The following is a 20030-nucleotide window of genomic DNA, read 5'->3' on the forward strand; positions in this document are numbered from 1 at the left end:
CCCGTTCGGTTGGCGGGGCTGTGCCCCGGGCGGGCTTTCCCTCCCTGCCGCCCGTCTCCTGAGGGAGGGGGTGCCATTTCGCGGCGGCGGGGTCTGCGCGCTGTGAAACGGAGCGGGTGCGCGGAGGGACCGTGCGGAGGGCGGCGGCGGTGAGAAGGGTCTGGTGGGGAGCTGAGTGTGTTAGTCCTGTCTCCGGGTCTACGCAGAGTTTATCAGCCACAACCAGAAAATTGAGACCTTGCCAGCGATTCCTGGTGCAAAACACACCCCCCCCAGCTTGAGCACGCATACTTAAGTTCGGGTGGAGAAGCCCTGTAGGAGAGCTCTTTTATTAATTAACATTTGCAGAGGTGAGGTCTGAGGTGTTCTGAGCCTCTTGTCAGAAATGGGTTCCGCCTTGCATGTTCTCCATTAAATTGATCTTATTTCGTGTGTGTTTGGATAAAATGAATCTTTGATTCAGTAGTAGTACCCTGCTGTTGTATAAGTTATCTAAGTCCTGACATGTGGGTTGTCTTCATCTGTGAGCATTTAATAGTAAGCAGGTTGTAGAAATGCTTTGAAATTCGAGTAATCAGTAATAGGGAAGCTTCTGTCTTGATTTCATGTTTGTTTAGTTAGAGTGGCTGTTAAAAAAAGGTAGGTTCAAAAGAAGCGAATAGTTTTACCTCAAGCAAACTTAACTTGAGATGCATGACACTGGATAGTCCATAAAATGATTTGTGCCACCATGCTGCTGCACCTTCGGTGTGCAGGAGGAAGTTGATTTGCTTAATGTTCATTGAGTGTGATCATCTTCTTTCAGCAAAAATGAAGAGAAGGACGGAACCTGGGTTTAGCAGCCCCCAGAAGAAGCAGAAGAAGAGGATAGAAGACTTGGGATTAACCCTCAGTTCTACTTCAGATGATGAAACTCAGTTTAGTAACCATACTACTCAAGGTAAGGTTTGGAGGTAAGGTATACGCTGCTGTGGGGGAATCTAAATAATAATGGGAATTGAACCTACGTCTCCTAAATCCTAATAGGTTGCCTGAACTCCAAGGGCATGCTCGCTATTTAGGAGAAAACCTACATAATTTCTGTTCATAACCTTGGATTGGTGTGAATTCCTTAAGCTTTCAAAAAAACCAATCTCATGTATGCAGTTTGGTCTGGGAATTGCGTGAATTCAGACCTAGAAAACAGGACTTGAGGTAGACGACAGGAGCATGGTCCAAAGCTGTAAAGATTCTTGTAATATATGAGCAGCATTAATCTTGTCAGTCTCAGCAGTTATTTCTGTTTTGGAACCTTTCAGTAGTGAGGAGTTGTGGGTGCTGTGCTGTAAAGAAACATCATCATCCCTCACTGTTTTAAAAAATAAAATAATCAGTGATCTTGTCACATTTTTGCAGATGGGAGAAATAGAGATGAATACAAAGGGCAGGTTGATCGTGACTCCTACATTGTAGTGCCATCCCTTTTGCTGGCTCAGTGTGATTTTTGGAGGGAGTTGTGAGAGCTTGCAGGTGTTTGGTTTCAGAAAGAAAACCTGTTTCAGAGTTAACCAAATGATTTGACTACTGTTTTTCAAGTTTGGGTGTACTTTCTCACCTGGAGCTTGGGGTATCCCAAAGATGAGAGCTCAACACAATTGCTCTCCCTGTTGCGGGGTGCTTTAAACTCTCCCAGGGTCGTACTTCAGGTTGCCTCATGGCCGTGCCTGCTACTTGTGAGTCTTGGGGTTTCCCCTGGTCCTAAAGCGTTAGTGAGAAAGGGCCTGAAAACCTGAAGAAGCTTTCCCACCCCTTGATTATTGAGGTCATACGTGGGTCAAAATAGGCTGTGAGTTGTAGAGTTTAGGAAACAAGTTGACACAGTTCAAGGACAATGCTTTGGATAGGGCTAATTGTTCAGTAGACTGTTACACCCATTGTGGCTTCTGATCGAAGAAAGAAGGTTGGGGGAGAGAACTGATATGAGATCTGACCTCAGCTGAGCATGGCCCAGCAAATGGTAAAATCGAGAAGAGTTGGGAAGGGACTTTCTTAAGGTTTATGTTCTGGCTATTGTGACCTTTAGACCTTTGAAGGTCCATTTGCTACCCAAACTTTGCTGTCATTCTGTGATCTGGGCAGGAATCACCACAGTCCTATCATGAACTACCCCATCTATCTCAGCCTGTGTTCACAGGAGAGAGGTGCTCCATCCCTCTGATCCTTTTTGTGGCCCTCCTCTGGACCCGTTCCAGCAGGTCTATGTCTTTCTTGTGCTGAGCGCTCCAGAGCTGGACACAGCACTCCAGGTGGGGTTTCACCAGGGCGGAGTAGAGGGGGAGAATCCCCTCCCTCGACCTGCTGGTCACACTTCTCCTGATGCAGCCCAGAATACGGTTGGCTTTCTTGGCTACACCCCGGTTACATCCAGCTCTAGAGCAAGTCAGGTTGGGCATCTCACAACTACCGAGCAGCAGCAAAGGCTGTAAAGCTCATGAAGGATGAGGTTCTCCCCAAGTAGATCCGGGGGTGGAACTGGGCACAGACAGAGCTGCATTGCTTGCTGCCCATGAAGGCTCTGCTGCATCAGTTTCCGGTGACTTTGAGGTGACAAAGGTTGCGTTTGTGTGCCGGCTGTGTATGGTGCTACCTATTACCTTGATTGGACCACTGACTTGATTAACTTCCTCCTCAAACCTTTGTCTCTGTCAGGCTATTTTTAAACTATGTTGGTGTATTCTGACAGTAACTTCCACTTGGGTTTGGATGCATCAGTAAACTCCAGAGGTGAGAAACTGTCTCATCTGCTGTAGTGAACTCCCTACTGAGGTGGGTAGTGGAGTCAGGTTGAAGTGTGATGTGGGGCCTAAGCAATTCAACTCTCCCTCCTTTCTGCAGTGCTGGCCATTTATTTGGTGGATGCCTGTGTACTTGATGTGGATTTTTGGTTAATTTAGGGGTGTGTTTGCACCTGTAGGAGACAGGAAAATCTGGTATGTTCTATCAAGGTGTTCGTAATTGTCATTACTCTAGGGAGAGACGCTCTGAGAACTTTCTCAGCTCCTCAGGGTCATTGTAAAGGCCAGGCACACCACAGTGTACTGTGATGGCCGTGCTGCGGCCTGCTCTGCTGCTGTAACGGGTTTTCGGGGCCCTTTGCGGTGCCTGGAATCCGTTGGCTCAGAGAGGTGGTGTGTCCTTGAGCCAAAGGGGCAGATAACCAGGTGTTGGTTCCATAGGGTAGTTTATATTACACCTGCGTGCATTTGAGATACTCCACTGTCCTCTGTGTGTGTGTGGAGAGGATTTAACAAGGCATGCTGTATAGTTCTTAATGTGATTACTGAGGTGTCTTTCTCCCATTTTCTTTTTATTTTCCTACTCACTTTTCTCACTTTTTTTTGTTTTGTTTGCAGAGTCTTCCAGCAGCAGCAGTGGGTCGGACAGTGAGAACGATGAGAAAAGACCAGTCTTCAGCAATGAGTTCAAACAAGACTCTCTTGTGGAGGGTACCTCATCTCGCTACTCGATGTATAACAGTGTCTCCCAAAAGCTCATGGTAGGTCAGAACAGTTTTGGACCAAACTCTTTAAGACCTGATGAGACCAAAGTTAAGACCAGTCTGTTTTAAGAGAATTTGATTCTGCTCCTCTTTGTAGCAGGATTCTTTGCTTCTTTGAGCCAGCTGCTGAACAAATGGGGGAGGCTGAGCGAGCTTCCTTGGAGGGATCTGTTAAGTAAGAAAGTCGATTCATGTTCAAGGCCGAGGAGCAGGGAGGTGAATGCGAAGGGAAGGATCTCTGGGTCAGGCTGTTTGATGAGCTTGAAAAGTCCTACCCTGTGTTTTGCGATGCTTGAGTTAACAAATGCCTTGTAAGAAAGGCTGTAACAAATTCTGTGATTGACATTAATTTGTTTGGTCTTCGAGGCTGGATGCCATACCCTTGTAGAATTAGTAGCTTAATTATTAAGGTATTTTAAGTAGGGCCGGAAATTCTTGGGAAAGGCAGTGAGTTGTGAAGGATCGCGACTGTGACAACTAATCTTGGAAGGTGATCGCCAGCCCCTTGGTACACAATGTCAGTCTGGGGAAGTACTTTAGGAAGTTCTGAGGAAAGGTTTGTCTGTCTCTGTCTCATGGTAGTCCCAAATTTGGCAGCACATTCCTGAGTTTAACGGCGGTAGTAGGCTGTAGAAGTGTTCGGTGCATGCTGCTATGCTGATGCAAACGTCGTCGCTGTGGTATTGTGAGTATCTCCTAATCCTGCAAGAATTTCTGTTTGTGATAACAGAAACAAAAATGGTGTTTCCAAGGGCAGCAGAGAAGGTGAGATGTGTGTATTACTTGAAATGTGACAGGAAGTCTGGGACTCAGTGGAGGACTGATTCGGGTCTCCTTTTGTTCTGTGCTGGTGCTGTACCCGCAGGAGCAGGGGTCAGCAGTCTTTCCCTGGCGGTAGGCCAGCTTATACCTGCCTTTGCCAAGTTAGAAGTTCAGCCTTCTAGTAGAAGGTGGGAGGTGCTAGCTGCTTCTAGGGGTGGGAATGGGGAGATTCTGCCTCTCGGAGGCGGAATGCTGCTGACCAGCAGGACCATACCCCTACATGAGACGGGAAGGTTCAGCTCTTGCTGAATTCAAGACTCAATGGGATCCGGAGGCTGAGAGTTGCTGTTTGTGCCACTCTGTAGATAAGTCCTGTTGCTGATCATTCAGAATCTGTCCACGTGCATTTTTGGCACTGAGCTGCAGTTTGCTGATTCCAGCACAAGATTGTCTTTGGCTTGGAGAGTTCTGTCCTGAGCCAATTAGGATGTGTGCTTTTAATCGCCACATACAGCAGCTTTTCCTACTGAATTTGGGAGGATTTTTCTTGTAAGGCCCCATGAACTTGAATCTGAAGATTGATGTGTTATCAAAGCTGGTTGAACGATTTGGTGGCGTTAAGTAAGCAGAAGGAGAACAGTCCATGATTGCTAGATGTTCAAAACGCTGTCCTCAGAAAACCGGTGTACAGTGGGCTCAGTGGCGGTCCCGTTTAGTGTAGGTATTTCAGGGTCTGGTTTGGAGCCAGGTAGCCAAGGGATAATGCCACACAGGTTTGTGTAGAACCTGTCTCATATTCTTGTGGTTGTTTCTCCTACTGGCTGGTAATAACCAAAGATTTGTTGCTTTTTACAGGAAGGGACCATGCGGATAATTTATTCAAAGTGAAACTTAAGGATTAAGTCTTTTATTTACCTGCTGTCTTGTAGATGCATACCAGAGGGAGTGGTTGTGTGGCTGCCTTTGTGCTTGTTGTTGTTCTCTTGTTGCTAAAATTTACGAAGAGAAAAGCCTGAAAAAGTAGCAGTTAATGGACAGATTTCTTTTAACCGGAGAGATGGGAATGTGCATGTCTTGCATTCCTCCTCTGAGCTGTAGGTGAAGTTTTAACTCGTGCTTGGAATGTATATGACTGCATGTTCACAACAAAAGAATATCATCACAACAGGAGTATTTTCCTGTGCCAGGATCTTTTGTTTTAGGAACCTTCCACGTTTACTGAACACGGTGATGGATGTCTTCAGGCTCCTCAGTACTTCTCACTCTGAGCAGGCTGTTCCTGCATTACTGAACCTTCTGTAATTTGCTGGCTTTTCAGACATCGTTCTTTTAGATCAAGTTCTTTTGCATCATGCCTTAGGGAAGTGAATTCACTATGAAGTCCTGAAAGCCACAGCTGTGATGAAAAATGCTTAATGTCTTTGAGTCACTCCAGGGTCATGTGTCATTTTTCCCTGCTAGTCTTTGATCCCAGTAGCAGTATGTAAACTCAGTCCACTTGCCTCAGTGTGCTCCCTTTGCTTTCGTTATAGGCCAAGATGGGATTCCGGGAAGGAGAAGGTCTGGGAAAATATGGCCAAGGGAGGAAGGATATTGTTGAAGCCTCCAATCAGAAGGGAAGGAGAGGCTTTGGGCTGACCCTCAAGGGATTTGATGGGGAGCTCAATATTGATTGGCAAGATGAGCCAGAGGTAAGTACTTCCTGTTTTGAATCCCTTTTCTGTTGCTGTGTTCAGGATTTGCCCTCTGGGAATGATGATTAGTGTTGTCTGATACAACTGACAACCATCAGGTGGCTCTGCTGGGTAGACTGGCCTTATTTTCCCTCTGAACAGCATGGCAAAACTTTTCTGCCCCACATATTAATGTTCTGACACAAAATCAGCTTTAGATGGATTGTTGCTGTGGTCTGTAGGATTTACTTCTGAGTTTGCAGCAGTGAGGGAGACTGAAAACCGTTATCAAGCTCTTTTGGGTTTGCAACCTTTAGACACATGAAAAACAATATACAAAATATATAGGAAATGAAAAAAAAGTAATTTCTGGGTGTGTTTAATAGTCCCAAATAAAATGCTGAGATGTTCTTTCTATTCCTGTGGCTCATCAAACTCTTCATCAGGGAGGAAAATCGTGAAATAGATATAGATGTTGTCAGGAAAGTAAAGCCCTGTTTTGCTATTCTTTGTTGCAAACTGGCTGCTGTATGTTTGTATGTAAAAAGAAAAAACCCCAAACCACAACACTGAATCCTAGGGATCTGGACCCAGCCGTCATTAGTCAAGGGCAGCAATGCTTATCAGGTCACGTGTGATGCACGCGATGTTACTTCGCTCTCCTGTCTTTGAGTTGTTTTCAGCAGTTGGAGATAATACCGGGGCGGGGGGGGGGGGTTATTCCTTGAGAACCAGGAATACCTGTTCTGTAGCCTCGTTGGTTTAGGTCTCGTTCTCCAGTGTGTTTCTGCAGCCCAGAGCAGTTGGGTGTTGCATGTGATTAACCCTCACGGATGCTGCTGCTGTAGTAAATGTAAGAGGGTTAGTGGATCTCGGCAGCCTCTCTGTGGAGGGGTGGCACACTCGGCTCTTCACTGATGAAACAACTGGGTCCCAAGACAATACAAATTCTTCGAAGCCTGAATTGAGTTGTAGAATGAGGAGAGCTTTCAGAAAGAATTGGGAGAAAGGATGTGTAAAGCACCATCAGGAAGTGTGGGGTTTTGGCAGCTCTTTTGCAGTGTCTCTAAAATCTACCTTGAGAGTGCCAGGCTTTTGCTTTGTGTCTTGATTGTTCATGAGAATCTAGTGAGGTGAAAGGGATGTGGGGTTTTTTCTTGGTGGTGGTCTTTTTATTTTTAATTTCCTTTAAATTTTATTTTGAATCCAAACAAATAAGACATGTTTTGGACTAGGAGAAAAAAACCCCACCTGTATGGTTGGCTCTAAAGTCATGCTATAACCCCTTAAGCCAGGATTGGGAGGTGAATTTCTGGGAGAAATCGGTGGTTATATTTTGCTAGCAAAAACGTCTTTGACTCTTCCCATGTCTTGTGTTTGCAGCCCAGCGCCTACGAGGAGGTGGACTGGTGCCTTGAGTGTACCACGGAGATCCCTGATGCCCAGGAGCTGAAGGAGTGGATGACCGTGGGGCAGGTAATTTTTAGGTCCCAGCACCTACCAGCCTGCAGAGATGCAGGACTGCTCAGCCTGAAACTGAGCAGTTGTAGCATAACCCAGGCTGGAGGGGACCTCTGGGGATTGCTAGTGCTGCGTCCTGCTTCAAGCTGGTCCAGCTAGATCAGGCTGCTCAAGGCCTTGTTTGGCTGAGTTTTGAGTGTCTCCACGAATGGAAATCTCACCACGTGTTTGGGCATATGTTTCAGTATTTGTTAACCCAGGTGGCAAAAGAGAATTTCCGTACAGCTAATTGGCATTTTTTGTGTTGCAGCTTGTGTCCCTTGTTTCTTGTCCTATTGTTGTCCATATCTGAGAAGAGTCTAGATCAATCTTCTCTATTTCCTGCCTTTAGGTACTTGCAGGCAGCAATAGGATCGTGCTTTTTCCATTCTGAACACACTGTTCTCTCAGTCTCTCCTCGTACGCCAGGTGCTTCTGCACCCTCCTCATCTTGGTGGCTCTTTTGCTGGGCTTGCCCTCAGTACTGTGGAGTGCTAAACTGGATGTGGTATTCCATGTGTGGTCTTGGGATGCTGAATAGGGGAGAATAATTCTTTAGCCTGCTGGCTACGCTCGTGCCAGTACAGTCTGGTCTGTGGTTGACAACCTTCATCTCTCGTACGTCTGAAAATGAGTCATTCTGAAATGACTGATACCCTGTTTGCTAACTGTTACCTGTGCTCTCATCCTGTTCCAGAGGAAGATGGTGATTGAAGATGAAACAGAGTTCTGTAATGAAGAGCTTTTACGTAATGTCCTGCAGTGCAAGGTGAGTCCCCTTCTTCAGAGAGGATCTGAAGTTTTGGGGAAGCAAGTGAAGTAAATGATTGGAGAGGATTGAACAGTTTACTTAGGTGATTGGCAGGAGCTCAGAACATCATCTCACCTCCATGTCACTAGTGTGACCGCGCATCCTGGTTGTTACCGTCTGTTCAGCAACCTGTTTTGCACCTCAGCTTTCAAAGAGATTGATGGTAACAGTCTCCCTTTCTTAGTTCAACTGCAAGGCTGGAGACTTGAATAAGCTCCTTTTCTTGTGTGCTCCGTCTTCACTCCTGGGTTTTATCACGCCCTTGTAAAAAACAGTACAGTACGTGTACATGAGTGAGACCAATGCCGTAGGCTGTGTGACTGCTTTGGAGCTGGCTAACCGGGTTACCTGAAGCCATCAGCTGTTCGATCTGAAGCCATCAGTATGGAATTCTTCAGTGTTACTAAATTTGCCTGAGAACTGGGGTGGCTTGGAAGAAGAGTGAATATCATTATGTGACAGAAAATCATTCTGTATTGGTGAACCACACCCTGCATGGAGTTTGCTGGCTAAGGAGGGAGAAGCATGAGGACAGGAAATGCTTGTGCCTACCTACCCCTCGAGCCTCTGACAGGTTGTCGTGACTGAAACTGGCACACAGGTCCAGCTTAATGTTGTTCCTGTTTGTGCAGAGCGTATTTGATGAGCTGGATGGAGAAGAAATGCGTCGAGCCCGAACAAGGTCTAACCCCTATGAGATGATCCGTGGAGTTTTCTTCCTGAACAGGTTTGCAGAACTTCCAGTAGTGCAGCCCCATTCCCACTGATGTCCGCTTTTGGCCTATGGAGCCAAGGTTGAAACTTAATACGTCCTTGTTTATGTGTTCGCAGGGCTGCGATGAAGATGGCAAATATGGACCATGTTTTTGACTACATGTTTACAAACCCTAAGGACTTCCACGGGGTGAGGGCCTCTGTTTAACTTTCAAACAGCAGTACTTTCTTAGAGAATGGAAAAGGGGGGGAGAAAGGATAATCCCTAGGATGCTAGCTGGGAAAACAGGTGCTTGAAAGAGACTTCTCTGGCCGAGTAGTGCTGTTTATGGTGTCTCTGGTTTGACTGATGGGAGATGTTACTAGGTCAGTAGAACTTCCTCAGTTTCCTTTTGCAGAGGCCCCTGATAAAGGAGCGAGATGCAGAGCTGCTCTACTTTGCTGACGTGTGTGCCGGTCCCGGTGGCTTCTCAGAGTACGTCTTGTGGAGGCGGAAGTGGCATGCGAAAGGGTTTGGCATGACCTTGAAAGGACCAAATGATTTTAAACTAGAGGACTTCTATTCTGCTTCCAGTGAGCTCTTTGAACCTTATTATGGTATGTAGTGCGTGTGTGAGTGTTACCTGATGTTTTTGCTTATGCTGCAGTGTCTGTAACAGGAGAGGGGCTGGTATTGGGATCTAAGAGAAGCCTGTTTAGAGGGAACCATTTTGCAAGGTAGAAGGGCCCTGTTATCTGAGAAAGGGGTTGAGATTGGTGAGCTGGCATATCAGGTCACGTTTTTGCACTTATTTCCAGTCTGCCCTGGGAATGTGTCCCATTGCAATAGTTGATACTCGAGTGCTTTGCTTATCTGAAAATTGCAGAGTGCTTTAAGATTGCTTGACAATATTTTTCCCACCTCACTGATGTTAGCCTGAAACAGTGAGTGAGATGACTTGTCATGAAATGGTTTGGATTGGAAGGGACCTTAAAGATCATCTAGTTCCACCCCCCCTGCCATGGGCAGGGACACCTTCCACTAAACCAGGTTGCTCAAAGCCTCATCCAGCCTGGCCTTGAACACTTCCAGGGATGGGGCATCCACAGCTTCTCTGGGCAACCTGTGCCAGTGCCTCACCACCCTCTCCAGGGAGAACTTCCTGATACCTAATCTAAACCTCCCCACTTTCAATTTAAACCCATTATCCCTTGTCCTATCACTACACTTCCTGGTAGAGTTCTTCCCCGTCTTTCCTGTAGGCCCCTTCAGGTACTGGAAGGCTGCTATAAGGTCTCCCCAGATCCTTCCCTTCTCCAGGCTAAACAACAGCGCTCTCAGTCTGTCTCCACAGGGGACGTGCTCCAGCCCCCTGACTTGCCCAAAGATCTGTTAGCAGAGCCAAAAACCTCACTAGGCTGACGGGCAGCATGTTTCTGTCTCAGCCCTTTCTAGCTCTGCTTTGATAATTGATTGTGGGCTCTTAGTAAAGACTAGATAATAAACCATATTTGGGCTAGAGGCTGTATCTGAATCACTGTGACTAAATGAGCTGCGTAACCCAAAGATGTTTAAGGGAGTATGTTTTACCTTGCTTTGAGACAGACTAAGCAGGTGAACGCAGACAATTGCTGCAGCTCACCTCATGGACAGTAACCTGTTCAGCTTGCTGATGTGATTGACCCCTCTATCTGCATAGCCTCTGGGAATAGGAAGGGAAATACGAGGATTGCTATTATTCCTGCATCTTACTCCAGACTGTATAAAAGAAACTCGAGCTGTAGTGTTCTGTGGAGAAGAGGGTTGTCTTTTCCACTGTTGTGCTCCCCGGCCCCGACTCTTGTTGACTGCTGCTTTTGACACCTGACCATGAACTCTTCGAGAACGGTTAGCACTTGAGGATTAGAGCTGTGAAAGAGAAGGGTCATGGCGAGGGCAGCAAGGCAGATAAACACATTGTTATCACTCTTGCAGTGCTTGGATCTTTATACCTCACTGCAAACTGGTGTTCTTGCCGAGAGAAGGAGATGCCTGGAGAAATGAATGGCCCGATGACTTTGATGCATTTTCTTGATCCCTTTCCGTCTCTTACGCTATAAAGTCTAGTGAGATGTGTACAAACGCTCTTCAGCCGGGTTATTTGTGTTGTGAAGAATGGTAACAAATTCTAGTGTCACCTCACTTACTGCCAGGATGATTGATGAGGAATTTAGTTATCAAAGCAGTATCATGCATCCTGATCCTCTGCTGCTTTCTAGTCCTCCAGCTCAGTTAATAGAAGCTGTAGTTGTAGGAGATTTACAGGCACTAATACCAAATAGAAGTTCAGGCTTCTTCAAAGTCAGAATTGGTGAGCTCTAGAATACACCTTAAATTAGCTTTCTAAACCACCAGCCTGGGGGACAGTGCACCACTCTGTAGAGAGCCGTACGGGAAAACTATACAAATATTCACGCACAAACCCTAGTTCCCTTTCCCTGTTCCCTTTATAGACTTGTTCAGGTTTTTTTTGGGGTGCTTTTTTAAATTCCCGTTTACATTGCATTTGAAAATAGAGTATTGTGTTTCTTTGGCATGATTTGAATTCTCCTTAGGTTGTCAGTGCACAGTGGAAATAATTTTTGCCTTGTCTGTAAAAACATGTTATTAACAGGTGAGCTGTGCAGTGAGATGGAACCTTATGTTTTTAGTAGGTTCAGCTATGTGTCATTCCTACTTGGATGAGGATATTTTGTTGTTATGTAGTCAGTCCTCATCCCAGGGGAGGCCAGTAGATAATTTCTCTTTTGCTGAGGCTCTTTTGCAACTTGTCATTTGAGCCCGATTATTATATGGCTTTCTTTGGCCCTGACCACTCAGTCTGAACAATTTTCCTAAATGAACGAGCATCTTTGGTGAACAAGGGAATGTGTTAATCCTTATTCACCTATCGGGGTCTGTGTAATTTCTGACTAAATGTTAACGGAGTACAGCAGAACACCTGCACATACTGATCTCTTTTCCGTACTCGCAAACATGTTAGTAATTTTCTCCTCTTTTCCCTTAGGAGAGGGAGGGATTGATGGAGATGGAGACATCACTCGCCCAGAGAACATTACTGCATTCCGAAATTTTGTTTTGGACAATACTGATCACAAGGGAGTGCATTTCTTAATGGCTGATGGGGTTGGTCCATTTCTTTTTCTTCCTGCATTAATGACCAAAACTGATACCTTGGTCTGCATATTGTGGGATATTTGACATGTGTCCGTAGTTACCATGGGAGATCCTTTGAGGCCTGCCATGAAAATTCCTGGTGGCAGTAATTTTTATCTTAAAGAAATGGAAATTGTGATGATTCCATGATTTAGCTGTGCAGAATCCTTTGCTTGACCAACAGATTTGTGGAGATACTAATTACATTCTTTGTGCGTTGCAGGGTTTCTCAGTGGAGGGTCAGGAGAACCTGCAAGAAATCCTAAGCAAGCAGCTCATGCTTTGCCAGTTCCTTACAGCACTGTCCATTGTCCGGACAGGTATGTTTGATCCACTAATCTTCTTCCTCCTTCTCGAAGGTGGGGGTGACACTGCAGGATGGTGCTGTACACTTTTTATCCACGTGCCACGACGTCTGCTCTGCAGGGAGGCTGAGTGGCACAGAATCGAGCGTCTGGTGCATACATCACGAGATGGTTATCACACAGCTACGGGAACTGGGGCAGAAAAATAGGATTATCTATGTCCGTTATGCTTGTAACTAAAAGCATGAGGTAAAATGCATTAGTTTAAAGCTCTTACAATGCGTTATGTTACGTAGCTCTCTTGGGCTAAGGTCACTAGTGTGGTAACTGGACGGTCTATCTGAGTTTCATGGCGCTAGCTGGACCAACTGCTTCCTGAACATGCTAGCAGGTTGGTTGGAAGAGAGTGGTGTTTATCCAGTTCACCCTTCTCCCTAACTTGTGGCTTTTCTCCTTTAAATCTGCCATCTCTCATCAGAACAAGATGATTTCTCACGTTCTTTTAGCTGTACCTTGTTGTTGCCAAATGATGGACATGACAGCTCTGTCTGGTTTTGGTGGCTCCCCTCTTCTGCCCAGTTTAGCTAGTGTTTGGCACGGACGCAGAAGATAAAAACGCTCACTGTTATTTATCTTGTGCCCTGTGTTTAGAAGTACCTGAGGCAGCGCTCTGCTCAGCAGTAGTCTCAAATGTGATAGGATAAAAGGAGCAACCTTCTTTAAGCCTTTCCTGTCCGCGTAGGTGATAGCTCTGTAAGACTGACTGCTTTTTGCTTGGGAAACCGGGAAACTTGTTTGAAGTCAAGTGGCAACAGAGGTGCTTTTCTTTCTCGACAGTGAGTTACTCTGTTTAGGTAACAGCTGTTAGCTGTCTCCTCCAGCCCAAGGTTTCTTGTTGCACATAGCATGCTGCCATGCCACAGGGCACAGGTTGGGCCTGGAAGGGGAGGATGGGGGTGGATAGAAGGTTTGCTCGTGAGGCAGGGAACATACTGATTCAATCCTGGTTAGTGAAATGCTTTTCTCTTTGCTGCAGATATATGGGGAAGATGGTTCACAGAGCCCCATTGGCCCACTTTGTGAATGTGTTTTAGAAGCCGCTTAATTGTAGAAACACACTCTTACCAGTTCTGCAGAAGAGAAGGGTATTGAGGTGCCTGTATCTCCTTGTTTCCTTAAGATCTGCTGGTATCTGTGTGCTTCCTCTTTTTTTTTTTTTTTTTTCCCCCCCAGGAGGACATTTTGTCTGCAAAACCTTTGACCTGTTTACTCCATTCAGTGTGGGACTTGTTTATCTGCTGTACTGCTGCTTTGAGCGAGTGTGCATCTTTAAGCCTGTGACAAGCCGCCCTGCTAACTCGGAGAGGTGAGATTCGTGACCGTGAGGGGCTACTAAAGAAGCCCAGTCCTCTAAATGCAGTGATAGATGGGTTTGGGTAAGTCTAGTGGAAGCTCTGTGACCTTTGGCAACTGTCTTGGAGAAGGAAACATTTTAGATGGTGTTCATAGTTTAACTCCAGCTCAGCAATTGAGCACCACGCAGCTGCTCGCTCACTCCTCTGTGGGATGGGGACAAGAAAATACAAGGAAAGTCTGGTGGGTCGAGACAAGGACAGGGAGGGATCACTCAGCAGTTATGGTCATAGGCAAAACAGACTTGACTTGGGGAAGAAAAATCAATTTAATTTGTTTATCAGTCAAATCAGAATAGAACAGTGAGAGACAAAACCAGATCTTAAAACGCCTTCCCCCCCTGCCTTCTTTCCAGGCTCAGCTTTGCTCCTGATTTCTCTACCTTTTTATCCGTTGGCAGTGCAGGGGGATGGGGAATGGGGGTTGTGGTCAGTTCATCACACTGTCTCTGCCGCTTCTTCCTCCTTGGGGCAGGGGGAGGAGTCCTCACACTCTTCCCCTCCTCCAGTGTGGGGTTTCTCCCATGGTAGACAGTCCTCCATGAACTTCTCTGATGTGAGTCCTTCCCATGGGCTGCAGTTCTTCACAAACTGCTGCAGCGTGGGTCTCCAAGTCAGTTTTGCCTGTGACAGTAATTGGTGAGTGATCTCTCCCTGTCCTTATCTCAACCCATGAGCCTTTCATTGTATTACCTCTCCCTTGCCAAGCTGAGGAGAAGAGTGACAGAGTGGCTTTGGTGGCACTTGGCCTCCAGCCAGCGTCAGGCCATCACAGTAAAGAAGAAGATTTTAGGTAATTTGGTTTGCCAGATGGTCAGTTTTGCCTGTGACAGTGATTGGTGAGTGATCTCTCCCTGTCCTTATCTCAACCCATGAGCCTTTCATTGTATTACCTCTCCCTTGCCAAGCTGAGGAGAAGAGTGACAGAGTGGCTTTGGTGGCACTTGGCCTCCAGCCAGCGTCAGGCCATCACAGTAAAGAAGAAGATTTTAGGTAATTTGGTTTGCCAGATGTTTGCCAAATTACCCTTTGGGGGAGAAAGCAGTGGAACTGAATAGATAACAAATTCTGTTTTGCATGAAAAAACTATGGTTCCAATGAAGCTGGAGCATATTATGTGTGTTATCATTGTACCTGTCAAGGTTAGCAGAACCGACTTACTACTTGAGAGAGATCTATGAGGTTTTTTCAGTAGGATTGAGTTTTCCAATCTTTCCAGAGCATAGAAAACTTGGGAATTTGTGGTAGGTGAGATTGCATCTTCCTAGGGATATGTGGGAGGAAAGAATTCTTGGGATCTGGGAACTGTCCTGATAATGGGAGTGTGGCAGGAAAGTTGGCTGTGTGGAAGAGCTGAACCCACCGGGTCTCTCTGCCTTGCTCTGCAGGTACGTGATATGCAAAGGGTTAAAGCTGGGGATTGATGACGTGCGGGACTATCTCTTCACGGTGAACATCAGGCTCAACCAGCTGCGCAACTCCGACGTGGATGTGAATCTTGTTGTCCCGTTGAACGTGATCAAAGGCGACCAGGATTTCTATGATTACGTTGTCCAGTCCAATGAAAAGTGAGTGCCCCTGGGCGGCAAGGGCTGCTGGCTGCAGGCAAGTTAGCCAGCATGGCTTTCACTTGTAGCTCCTCGTGGAGGTGCTTGCTGATGCCGCTACACTGCGCTGCTTTTGCTCCCCGAGAGGCTCAGCAGAGCAGAGGGTCCCTGTGCAGGGAGAAGTGCTGTATGCTGTGAGCAGCTATTTGGCCTCGGAGTACTGTGCAGAGGGGAAAGGAGGCCTCTGCCTAATTCTTTCCATAGGTTTTCCTGTCACTTTGAATCACGTTGGCAATGATTCATCACTGCTCTGAGGATCAGTCTGGCTTCCTCCTGTTGTCCCAGTACTCTTCCTTGTTTTGAACAGTGGAACAACCTCGGTGATTAACTTGCTCCCTGACTGAAATTTGTTTTCTCTTTCAGCCACTGCAAAGTTCAAATAAAGGCACTCGCCAAAATTCGTGCATTTGTTCAAGACACGTGAGTATGTTCCTCTGGCTTTCAGTGAGGGAGGACTGAGTTAACCTACAAGTGAATTGCTTTGCCCTTCCTTAATGTGTTCCTTGTTTGAGCTGGTACTTGGCTTGGCCTTTGGAGCCAGGGAAAGTGAATAGTGCCTTTTAGACAGCTCAGCTGTGGCTCTGCCCAAGCTATTTGCAGAAATGGTGGGTGGCTGGAGGAGCCCTGGAAGCTGGTGGTCTGTTATCACCCTTGTGAGAAGGCATCCACGCGTTGCACCATCTCCTGTTACCATGAGTGGGCCTGCTTCTTGGCAGAAACGTAACTCCCAGCTGGTTACGTTCAATTCTGCAGTAACCATCCAAGTCGGGTGTGGTTCCTAGATCTTCATTTTCCAGGGGCAATTCAAAGCATCTGAGCTCAATACCTAGAGTTACCTAAAGGTTATGACGTGAATTCCTTGCGTAAAAGCACAGCCATTGCGATGTAGAGCTGTTGCCCTGGTGTGACTTTTCTGCTCGGGTGTCATTCGGAGGTAGTGCGTAGAAGAAAGTTGAGCGAGTCCCGTAGCCAAGAATTATCTTAAGAGTTGATCCGAACGCAGATGCTGGTTTTGGTGTGGACTTCAGCAGCTCTTTGTTGGTGTTTGTAAACGGGGTGGTGTACCCAGCTCTCGGAGACGAGCGAGGAAGTACTGCTGCCCAGTGGTGCTTTCATGGGGTGGAGCGGTGGCTGCTCATCAGTAGTGGAGACCTCAGGACAAAGCTGAACACACAGACTGGAGATGGGTGGAGGAGGGGGGGAGGGAAGGTGGCATCCTTTTCTGCGTAACCTGTTGAGGAACAGTGCATGTTTGTTATTCCTGAGACAGACACTGAAGGACAGGAATTTTACAGGGCTGGGGTATGTAGTGCTGCCAGAGGAAGGAGGTTTTGCCTTCCTTACAGTCTGTGTCTCTCTCTAGGACGTTGATTGAGCCGCGGCAGGCTGAAATCCGAAAGGAGTGTCTCCAGCTATGGGGGGTAAGTAAGCTGCCAAGCAGGGAGGTCATGAAGGTCTCCTTGCTGTGGTGATACAAGGATACAGCTGCAGTACAGATAGGGCTTTCTAGCCAGGGGTTTAATATGTTGTCTTGTGGGCGAGTCAGAGACCATTTCACGCTGTTCACGTAAGCACACGGGATGTGTGTGACTCGTTCTGTGTGGGGCTTAACCGAGCAGGCTTCTGTGCTGAGAGTATTTCATCATACACAGGGTGAACGCAGCGCATAGCTCCCAAGCAGCAGAGCTCTCCAAAACGTCTTGTTTTAATGAGTCTGCAGTTTCTCTTCTGCGAGGAGCTTAGGACTGCAGTGGGGCCGTAGATACATGGCAGTCAGTTTCACAGGCTAATTGCCTGTCTTCAGGAAACAGTATTACATCGAAACACATGTGAAATCAAATATGTGGCCTGAAACTTTCTGCAGTTGCCTGTTGTTTCCTGTGAGAGGTGGTGTGCCTACATCAAATTTGCAAAACACATGAGACCTTGCTAGATGACCTCTCTGGTGACTGGAATCCCAAGAGCAGGACTTCCATGGGGGAAGGATGTTGTGTCACATATTGAAACCAGAAAGGTTCCTACGAATGTGCCCAAGAATAACACTTGCTATAAATCATTTGGATTTGTTCTCAGATTCCTGATCAGGCTCGTGTTGCTCCTTCATCTTCAGATCCGAAGTCCAAGTTCTTTGAGCTGATCCAGGTGAGACCTTACCCAGAAGCTTGTTCTGAGTCCTTTTATACAAATAAACTTCCCCATAGGAGTTAAGAGGTGAAGAAGTGAGTCCTGGATTATTGTTTAATGTAGAAGTTGTGTTTACCTACCTGTCGATACAGTGTCTAATTTGCCTTTTCCATACTTTGCATTTTAGGGCACGGACATTGACACCTTCAGTTACAAACCCACTCCTTTGAATTCCAGTACACTGGAGAAAATTCGCCAAGTGTTAGATTACCGGTGTATGGTGTCTGGAAGCGAACAGAAATTCCTCCTGGGGCTCGGGGTAAGTGCTGACAATAGCCCATGAGTTTTGTGGGTTTGTTTCAATGCTACTGTTCTGCCTTGCAGTTTCATCCCATCCTTTCCTGTCCTCAGATGGCAGGAAAGGATCCCCATCAGCAGTCCCTGAGACTGCTAGTTATTTTATGTTTTTTCTCCTGACTTCACTGCTTTTCACACTAATTAACCCTGGTTTTGTAATCACAGCCTACCCAGGGACCTGCACTCTCGGTAGTGTCTCTAATTATCTTCACTGTCCTTTTAAAGGTGTTCTATTTCTGGTTCTTTGTGTGGGTATGAAAAGTCACTGGCAGATTAGAATCGGTGTTTTTGTTCCTTTGCCTTAGAGATTAAGCTTCTTCCTTAAAACTTCTGACAAAGAAACTGGCTGTGACAGCCTAGGACAAAAAGCTTCTCTGAGGGCTGCTCTACAGCTAGTGAGAGGTCTCCTCCACCCCTGCCCTCATGAAGCTTTGGCTGAATCTGACTCTGCCTTCTGTGTGCAGAAATCGCAGATCTACACCTGGGACGGTCGCCAGTCAGATCGCTGGACAAAGCTGGATTTGAAAACTGAGCTGCCACGAGATACCCTTCTCTCTGTGGAGATTGTTCATGAGCTGAAAGGAGAGGTAGGAGCCTATTTCTCTCCCTTACCAAGTGGCTGCCAATATAATGAGCAGTTTCACCTATTCTCTGTAAGATCCTGCAGAACAGATCTTGCTTGTTCCTGCAGAACACCTTGCATCTGTGCCAGGTGCAAGTTTTTTTTGTGTGTGATTTTAGAGAAACTATTTTGGATTAAGTTCCTTCCTTCTGCCCAGTGCTAGAGACAGGAGCTTTCAACATTCTTGTGAAAGCACTTTGGACCTGACATGCTGCTGTTGTCCTGCGTGCAGCAGCAGATGCCAACAGGGCTTAATGTGTTCTGTGGCTCTTTGGGTACGTAACTGCTCAGTAGTGATCGCAGGCCTTGGGGAAAAGATATATTCACCATGTAAGGTACTGCTGCCTGGGAGTTCGCCTGTCCTCTGGCACCTCAGGTGAGGGTGCTGTAGTGCTGTGGGACCTGATAAGGCACAGAGAGCTGGCGATGGCAGCTGTGGTCCTGCTGTCTCTCCCTCCCCTGAAACAAAACCACGTAGTTGATACCCACCAGTTCTCGGGGGATGGCACGTTGCTGTGCAATAGGCAGCAGGGAAATTGTGTGCTTCTAATATCTGGAAAAGCGCTTTCTTGCTGGAAGAGAATGATGTCCTGTCAAAAAGTGGCTATAAATCAAAGCTGAAATAGCAACAGTATGAGTAGTAAGCCTCTGTATTGCCCTCCCTAGGGGAAAGCCCAGCGAAAAATCAGTGCCATTCACATCCTTGATGTCTTGGTGCTGAACGGCAACGACGTTCGAAAGCAGCATTTCAACCAGAGGTATGTACGGTCTGGAGAAACTTCTTGTACATGAGTAGGAGCAACTGGGAAACAGCGTTCACACGAAAAGCAGGATGTTGAGCACAGGGAGACAAGTGCGTTCAGCTGAAACGCTGCTATAAGGATGAACCGTGAATGAACTTGCTCTGAAGTGAAGTGCATATAGCATTTTCCAACCGTGCCTTCCCTGCCTATGAGGGCAGGTCTAGCTCCTCTCTTAGTCTGGAGTGAGCCAGGCACAGTCTGAGCATCCTGGGAATATGAATGAGCATAGCTGAAAACTGAGGGAGAAGGAATGAGCCTCTGTCTTTCACTCCTCAGGGATGTGATGTCTCTATTAGTCCTACTTTCCTGCTGATACAGCAGTGTGTTCAGCAGCATGTAGAGGAAGCTATGGAGACCCATTCGTAATGGATAATAGCCAGTATCACTGAGCACTGAACTGGGAGGGTGGGGTGAAAAGTCTTGCTCAGTACCCATTTGGCTTGTCTGGCCAATCTCTTCAGTTATTCTGCTGAGACCGTTACCTACCTGCTGTGCCAAAGATCTCCCTGAATTGCTGGATTCTTCTTCTGTTTTCATTCAGGATTCAGCTGGCAGAAAAGTTTGTCAAAGCTGTCTCTAAACCTAGCCGGCCAGATATGAACCCCATCCGGTGAGTGCGGACTCTTT

At 46.6% G+C, this 20030-nt stretch overlaps 1 protein-coding gene across 1 annotated transcript in view; it reads left to right on the forward strand.

Moving 5' to 3' along the window:
- The first annotated feature begins 810 nt into the window (after positions 1-810).
- Positions 811-20030, forward strand: part of CMTR1 (cap methyltransferase 1) — a 23919-nt gene continuing 4699 nt past the window's right edge. Inside the window, exons 1-19 of the mRNA XM_010157400.1 lie at positions 811-940; positions 3393-3535; positions 5833-5991; positions 7357-7449; positions 8171-8242; positions 8917-9011; positions 9116-9188; positions 9397-9595; positions 12025-12143; positions 12397-12493; positions 13712-13844; positions 15279-15458; positions 15861-15917; positions 16861-16918; positions 17571-17639; positions 17809-17940; positions 18443-18565; positions 19267-19358; positions 19945-20013. Of these exons, the coding sequence (XP_010155702.1) occupies positions 811-940; positions 3393-3535; positions 5833-5991; positions 7357-7449; positions 8171-8242; positions 8917-9011; positions 9116-9188; positions 9397-9595; positions 12025-12143; positions 12397-12493; positions 13712-13844; positions 15279-15458; positions 15861-15917; positions 16861-16918; positions 17571-17639; positions 17809-17940; positions 18443-18565; positions 19267-19358; positions 19945-20013 (2093 nt within the window). The remainder of the gene's footprint in view (positions 941-3392; positions 3536-5832; positions 5992-7356; positions 7450-8170; positions 8243-8916; positions 9012-9115; positions 9189-9396; positions 9596-12024; positions 12144-12396; positions 12494-13711; positions 13845-15278; positions 15459-15860; positions 15918-16860; positions 16919-17570; positions 17640-17808; positions 17941-18442; positions 18566-19266; positions 19359-19944; positions 20014-20030) is intronic.

Source organism: Eurypyga helias, unplaced genomic scaffold (genome assembly GCF_000690775.1).
Source record: "Eurypyga helias isolate BGI_N326 unplaced genomic scaffold, ASM69077v1 scaffold4948, whole genome shotgun sequence".
Taxonomy (NCBI): domain Eukaryota; kingdom Metazoa; phylum Chordata; class Aves; order Eurypygiformes; family Eurypygidae; genus Eurypyga; species Eurypyga helias.